Source organism: Rhagoletis pomonella, unplaced genomic scaffold (genome assembly GCF_013731165.1).
Source record: "Rhagoletis pomonella isolate Grant_MI unplaced genomic scaffold, Rhpom_1.0 Rhpom_scaffold_00828, whole genome shotgun sequence".
In the NCBI taxonomy this organism is placed as follows: Eukaryota; Metazoa; Arthropoda; class Insecta; order Diptera; family Tephritidae; genus Rhagoletis; species Rhagoletis pomonella.
Genome location: NW_023459382.1, coordinates 1 through 8,175, shown reverse-complemented (window position 1 = coordinate 8,175; position 8,175 = coordinate 1). Strand labels below are relative to the sequence as shown.

The 8,175-nt window shown below is 41.2% G+C and overlaps 1 protein-coding gene across 1 annotated transcript; it reads left to right on the top strand.

Moving 5' to 3' along the window:
* Positions 1-5,629: 5,629 nt before the first annotated feature.
* LOC118751596 (DNA replication licensing factor Mcm5) lies at positions 5,630-6,742 on the top strand (the record flags this gene model as incomplete). The annotated part of the gene is given in 1 exon segment (XM_036486415.1): positions 5,630-6,742. A coding segment is annotated over 1 exon segment (1,113 nt), but the record flags the coding sequence as incomplete, so codon positions are not given.
* Between the last annotated feature and the right edge of the window lie 1,433 nt (positions 6,743-8,175).

Here is an 8,175-nt window from a genome sequence, read left to right as displayed (position 1 = left end):
CCTACAATCTCGCGTGGTACGCAGACCTGAGCATGCCCTAAAGTGGCACCAGCCAAGGCAGGTGTTGCACTTGACTGATGTCACATTACGGAATATCCTGGTCTGACATACCGTGCAGATTGTAGGCGTGTGGGTGGTGGTGCGGTTGTGTGTGTTATGTGGTCTGTAGTGGCTGTGGTACGGTCTGTGGTGTTATTATGTTGTTGAGTTGTGGTGACTGTGTGTGGCTGCTGTGTGAGTGTGTGGGGCTGCTCGGGCGGACTGTGGTTAGCCGTGGAGGCTGCTCTGTTTGAGCAACAGGGGGCCACGTACGACGTGGTCCACTGTCTATGTGTCCGTAGTCCCGAGCAGACTCTGAGGTGACTCCACCCCTCGCAGGCATTACACTTGACTGAGGTGGAGTTGTGGTGTAATCGTCTCCGGCATACACAGCAGGTGTATGTTTCTGGCCCAGGGTTTGACTCGATGCCAGCCCTGAGTAGGAGAATACGTAGTGAATGTAGCCCTATGGACGGAAAACTTCTGAGATACTTCGCCGACCTAAACGGGGTTAGATCGCCGAAACAACAGCCCTTGGTCGGGTGAAACCCGAGTCATTCCGGTACGTAGAACCGGCTGTCGTGCGAAACCAAGGTCGTGAGGGCCAGTTTTGTACAACCAAAATGCCTTCTGCTTGGTCATTCATTATTTTCCTGATCACTTTTAGAATAAGCGCGAACGGAGGGAAAGCATAAAACTCCAGATTAGCCCAATCTGTCGTAAAGGCATCTATTTTTGTAGCCTCCGGATCCGGAAACCAAGAACAGAAAATTGATCATTTTGTGTTAACATTTGTTGCAAACAAGTCAATTCTTGGCTGGCCCAACTTCGCCACAATTTTCTTGAAAGCATAATCTACCAGCTCCCATTCCGTTTCTCCTGATATTATGCGCGATTCTCTAACAGCTTCAATGTTTTGGGATGATTTAATGTACGTGGCTTGAATCCACAACTTTCTTTATTGGCACCATTGCCAAATTTCTTTGCTAAGTGCCGACAGCTTCGGATATTGTATACTACCCATTTTGTTTATATAGCTAATCGCGGTAGAGTTGTCTATCCTGAGTAAAATTTCCGCAGACTATGTCAGCAGCAAAGCATTTGAGTCCGTAGAAAGCGGCTTGTAATTCAAGCAGGTTAATGTGGTTTTGCTTCTGCCTATCACTCCACCAACCATGCGAGTATTTGCCTGCGCATGAAATTCCCCAGCCAGAAAGCGAGGCATCGGAGAAAATTTCTAAAATAAATTTCCATTCTCTGATGGGATGTTATTGATCCACCAATCAGTCCCACGACAGTCGGGTCTACGTAACCGGAACGACCCAGATTTATATCTGGCCAAGGACTGTCACTCCAGCAACACTCCCCAAAAACCCTTTGGGGAACTTGTATGCTGCTACAACAACAACAACAACATCCACCAATCAAGATCTTCGTGCAAATAAGAGTCAATATGAACTTTTTGCTCGTAATCACCGTTTCTTTTTCTAAGAGCTAAAATTTTTTATCTCAAGATGCTTTGTATAAAGCATTCCATATTGAACTGCAGGACAGGCTGCGATAAGGTAACCTATAAATTGAGCTAGAAACGTAATTTTCACCACAGACATTGACTTCAGGTTTTTGGCTGATATTTTGATTTTTTCTCGTTTCTCCAATGGAAGACTCATACAAATCCTAAAAACTTGCAGATCGGAGACGGTTCTAATTGAGATTTTAGCCAGTTTTTCCTGAAACCTAATTTTTGCAAAAGCGACGTCGTCTCCGCGATGTTTTTTCCGCAGAGTAAAGCTGAATCTCCTAATTGGAGCATATCGTCAAGGTACACGACTGATTGCCACTCTCTCGACCGTAACTCTTTGACGACTGGTCATTACTCTGGTAAATATATAAGGAGTCACCCATAGACCTAAAGGTAAGCAATTAAACTCGTGCAACTGTTTTGTAAACATAAATCTCAAAAATTTTCGGAAACATTCATGAATTGGTATCAGCAAATATGCATCCTCAATGTCAATGGGGGCCAAGAAAGCGTTTCTTGAAAGTATTTGTGTTACCGTTTTCCAATCCTCGAGCTTAAAATGAGGAGCAACAATAAATTTATTTAGCATTTTCAAGTTTAAAATAAAGCGTTTCCCGCCACTAGGTTTTCCAATTAAAAATTATGACGACACGAATTGACCCTCACTTTAGTTACATGCACTAATTGCACCTTTCCTCAGAAGATTTTTAATTTCTGCTTCACAGTCAGCGATCTCCTCATCGTTAAAATGAGGTTCATTGGGTACCTGACTTTGATATACACCTGAGCAAAATGAAATTTTATATCCAGCTATAGCCTGCAATGCTATCACGTCTGAGGTAAGTTGTCGGCAATGGCTTATAAAATATTTCAACCGCCCTGCAATTATGCATACCTTAACTAGCGACGGTAGTTGCTGCGATTCCTGCTCCGATGATGGCCTGTTTTGTTCCGAGATACATTGCCCCCTGTCAGGTAGCTCTTCCTCTGGTTGTACTTCCTGACGGGGTTTCGAGTTTAAATATTGCTTCGGCTTATAGCCTGATACTGGCTTCGGAGTTGCAGTTGTTGAGATAGCTGACGATGTCTTTTCCTGCTTTCTCCAACGTTGAGGCTGTCTTGGCCCGTTTGGTGAAAGATTCGCCAAACAGGAGCGTGTCCACTGGACCCTCTGTTGCAACACTTTTGGACAATAAGGTTAGACCAGGCAATATAAATGAGCGCCGGGGTGTAGATAGCTTGTAATGCAAGTCTGTTAAAATTCTGCCTGCGTCTCCAAGAGCTGCATTAACGGCCCTATTTGTCTCATCTTCAGGGTCTTGTTTCAATGTTTTTGAAAATGCTTGACCCAAAGCGCTTAATGCCGCACCAAGCTGGTTTTGAAGCGCTAATTGAAAACTATCTCTTTGGAGAGCATGCGGCGCCAGTGTTAATTTCAGCTCTGGGTTTAAAGCTGGACCACCCAAGCCGGGACAGTTTTCCGGTATTGGATATTTTTCTAAAAGTTCTTCTCTACCCTCTGGTGGTAGCCCTGACCTTGCTAGAGCTAACCACTTTTCTGCGATTGTTGAAAAATCTTCAGCCCTTGTCTGTGTGTTACAGTATTTGGAGCAATAAATGCCAACGTGGAGTCCGACAAGACCACTTCACGGTCTGGGGACCCCGGCGACAGACCCGAATATTTGGCCGGCTCGGTACACTGTTCGCCTACTCCACTTCCTGAAGTTAAGAAATTCGAGCGATTATGAACAATGTCAGGTGAGTTGCCTGACGCCCGTGTCGGTGCTCGCAGGTCACGCTCGCCGGGGTTCATTGTTTATACTGGTTGAGGTGTCGTTCTTTTCGAGATACGCTTTCCGTCATTTTGATCAGAATTTCGATGATCATCCATGTAGCGTACTCTATTAGCATTTCCACAAACTCACTCTCGAGCGTGAATAACGGGTAGAACCCGAGCTACAGGATGAGCAAGAATGGCGTCTCGGATTACGCACATCCCCTCTACGCTGCGAACCTCGAATTGATTGATGCGAAGTAAAATGGCTGCTTGAACTGGAGTCTCGATGAACAGACCTGCGACCCTTTCGTCTGTTTTGACGATACTCGCGTCTTACGTCGCTCTTTCGACCTTCAGCATCCCTCTCCAGTTTTGCAATTCTGCGCATAGCATCGGCCAGAACAGATTGCGAAGCATCCATTTTTGCTGGTTTATGTATTCCTCTGCTATTTTTCTGTTTAACAAGTAAGAACACGTGCGACTAGATCAGCACAACAAAACGTAATGAAATTCTACAAAATTCTTTTAGAATTGTGAAATGTTGTGACTAGATCTGGCAACTGGCGTTACTACGAGTTATTGATCTCGAGAACGAGACAGTGTGGTATAATTTGCCTACCCTTTTTCCTATCATTAGGTTTGTTTTTTACATTTTCGGGCTAGTTTTGAACAAATGAGCGTAAGTACAAAATTTATGGCCAAGAGGGGACCACATACACTACACTCTACCTAGGTGAGGTACCGTGATGAGCTGACGGCATAATAGACCGACTTGTCACAATGCTTTATTCAACTATATATCTATCTAAGTACGAAATGCCCTCACAAAAGTGAATAAACTGCCCAAAACCACCATGGGAACGCAAAAGCCTATTTTCGTGCCCGAAACTAAGAGCACAACCAGCCACTGACGTAAAACCACAGACCGTGTCAGCTGATACGACCTATCTTAAGGGATTCTCCAGTTAACGAAAAACTACCGCATGGCGGTGACGTCGTTGCATCTCTCTCTCTAGCAACAGCAATTTCATATGTTGATACGGACGGCAGTCACGGAAGGGCTTAAAATGTCCAATCGCACAAAATTATAAATTTAAGATTAGCGGCAGCAAACACAATAACGTTAAACTAATGGTTCATTTGATATTTTTTCACTTATCAATCAAAGAAAAACAGCTAAATATGCACATATTAGTTGCGTTCCCTAACTCGCAAGAATTTGCAAGACTTTACAGAAATTTACCAAAAAGCGTTCCCGTACTCGGTTCTCTGGCAAAGTAGGGAAAAATGGGAGAGTAGAATCGGTCTTCTCTTTGACAGAAGTTATTTTACCCGAAGAATATTTGCTGGTAAAATCTGGTAAAGTGTCAAACCATCAGCTGTTCAAACAAATTGAAAGTCGAGTAAGCAAAAACAAAAGTACATACATCTACATTTTCACTTTAATTAATATATCGTATAGAAGAATATCAAGTTTTGTAAGTATTTTTGTTAATTTGCATGTGTATTTGCGTATAATTTAACAGATCGCCAAATAATAAAAAACTGCAATGTAAACAAAAAAATGGCGTCCATGGTGGATTTGACACTTTTACCAGTTTTTACCCGAAAAGCGTTCCGTACATTTTGGATTTGCTCTCTTTCTCTGAGAGCAATTTTGCTTTTTGACAGTTTTATCCAGAAAAGTTGAGGAACGAAACTTTTAGCTAAAATTTGAATGATTAAAATTTTTCCTCTTCTTCTGGCAGTTTGACAATGTTCATAAACTCGCCCGGAAAAATAGTCCGGCCGACATCGGGCTAGAATGAAGCAAATATTACTCGCTCTGACTCTCAACACCCCGAGAACCAACCAAAGAGACTTATTGTGCGTCCCGGTTTCAAGAATGCAAAAGTTGGCAACACTGCGACCCACAGACCCATTGGGAGCTGTTTGACTGCTCAGCTCGGAAATTTGCAAAAAATACGATATTTCAAACCGAAATTATTAATAAATTAGTCAACAGATGTAAAATTTTTTTTTAAATAAAACAGAATATTTCTATAAGTGTGTAAAAATTTTTTGATCCAGATCATGCGCTTGGGCTCAGCAACCCAAAATCGTTGTACAAATAACTAAACCGTACCCGGTGGTCCGCAATTATTTTCTGATTTTAATGGTATACAAGTTTTATGTGGCAAACATATTTTCGATATATGGAGGAGCAAAGGGGAATTTTTGAAAAACGGGCATTATTCTGCACTAGTTCCCCATAATTTTCAAAGTTTGAAAAGCTAAATTTAGTTTTTTTTAGAGATATATTAAAAAGAAACTATTTAAATGGACGTTACTGTTTGGAAGTCGAACTGGAGGACTTAACAGGCTACGACGAGGTTTTGGCAGATAAATTGCATAAGCAACCTACTGAACATTTACAAATATTTGAAGAAGCCGCCAGAGAGTTCGCAGATGAGATAACATCTCCCAGACCTGAACTTGAAGAACAGTTGCATGATATCCAAATATTACTTTCTTCCAAAGCTAATCCAACGAATGTGCGTGATTTAAAATCAGACAGTGTTTCTAAATTGGTAAAAATTGCTGGAATTATTGTCTCTGCGTCAGGTATTAAGGCAAAGGCTACTAGAATGTCGATCATGTGCCAGTCATGTAGCACCGTCTTGCCGAATTTGAAAGTAAATCCTGGTTTAGAAGGCTTTGCACTTCCTCGAAAGTGTACCTCGGATCAGGCTGGACGTCCCCAATGCCCATTAGATCCATTCTTTGTAATGCCAGACAAATGTAAGTGTGTGGATTTTCAACTTTTGAAATTACAAGAGTTGCCTGATTTTGTACCACAAGGAGAGATACCTCGGCATTTACAACTATTTTGCGAGAGATCATTGTGCGAACGTGTTGTACCAGGTAACAGGGCTCTTATACAAGGTATTTATTCTATTCGAAAAATTGGAAAGCCATCCCGACAAGATGGCCGAGAGAAAGCCGTTGTAGGAGTTCGTGCGCCTTACATGCGCGTTGTAGGGATAACAGTTGACACCGAAGGATCTGGTGCAATATCTCGTTACAGTAATGTGACAACGGAAGAAGAAGAAACGTTTCGCAGGATGGCAGCATCTTCAGATATTTATGATCGATTATCCAAATCTTTGGCTCCCAGTATTTTTGGATCAGAAGACATAAAAAAAGCAATAACTTGTATGCTTTTTGGCGGGTCTAGAAAGAGATTACCTGACGGACTGAGTAGGCGGGGCGATATAAATGTTTTATTACTAGGAGACCCTGGAACTGCAAAGTCACAGCTTTTAAAGTTCGTTGAAAAAGTGGCCCCAATCGGCGTATATACTTCCGGAAAAGGTTCCAGTGCTGCGGGCTTGACAGCTTCCGTCATGAAAGATCCATCAACGGTGAATAGTTTTTATTTTTATAAGCTTGGGAGGTACAATACAATCTCATACGATATACATATCGCACATCGTCTTCAAAAGAGGCACAACTTAAAATTACACGTTTGTCAGAAAATACGTAAAACTATTTCTTAGCACATGATAATCAAATGGGCAAGAGAGACTACCTAAATTGTAACAAAAATTTGCTCCAGCGTAAGGCGAATACATACTAGGTGGTGTTGGCAGAACAAAAACAAAAACTTCAATAACAAATTATACGCTCATTGACAATAAGTACTAAACAAACACATCATGCGCCGTGAAATCAGCGGATCCGGTATCACCACCTCGTAAGATTTTCTCGAGCGCACAATTTCAACAAGTAATTTTTGAGCAAAAAGCAAAACCGACTTCAATTCTCATATAAAAATTTAAGATTATCGTTAATTTCTTCACGATCCAATTATCGGATCTAAACAAAATTAGTATGGGACCACCCTTGAATTATCAAAATCGGTTAACGTGGTCCAAAGTTATGCGGTAACATACATAAAAAAAATATTCCGACGAACTGATAACCTTCTCCTTTTTTTGAAGTCGCTTAAAAATGCCAAATTTTGAGTCTTTCCTCTTTTGAATATGGTATGGCGATATGTACGTCGCCAAGACGAATTTATATAAGGTGGTGGTACCAGATCAGCTCATTTTGTGTATGTGTTTCGCCTCACTGCTTCTTGTCAAATGGAACAATTTTGTTTGCATTTCCACACACACTTACAGATTTTGACAGTCTATGCCGCCAAAGCAAAAAGAAAATAATGTAAATTTTTGTTTTTGTACTCTTGCTATCATCTTATATTAATTCGCCTTGTAGGTCGCCTTATAACATTGCTCGTTGGCAACTTTGCTCCAATGTGTTGAACAATTTATGTGAACAAATAACAAAATCGTCGACAGCGAAAAAAAAAATCCGCTACTAGATCAGTAGCCGACTGTCAATAGCTAGTAGCCATACGTAATGCGAATTTTTGTATATGGTTGCCCATTGGGTATCAGTCGCCATACACAATAGGGCCATTATTTCATCGTATTAGCAGAGCTGTTAACGAGTGTGTATAGATTTAAAATACCATAAATTAACTTACCGCGAAAAAATGTGGCATTATCTGCAGTGTTTCACGAAATACTAAATATTATATCTGGCCTTTTAGGAAATTTAGATATTAGGAGGTTGCTGTAATTTGGACCCTTTTTAGTGGAAATATGAACAATGGAATGGTTAAAAGTAGCTTACCATAAATGACAGCACCATGGAAACATAAACTTATTTGTTGTTGTTGTAGCGGCTCGGTTCATCCAACAACGTCGGTTCATTAATCAACGTTGTTGTTGTTGTTGTTGTAGCAGCATACAAATTCCCCAAAGAGTTTTTGGGAAGTGTTGCTGGAGTG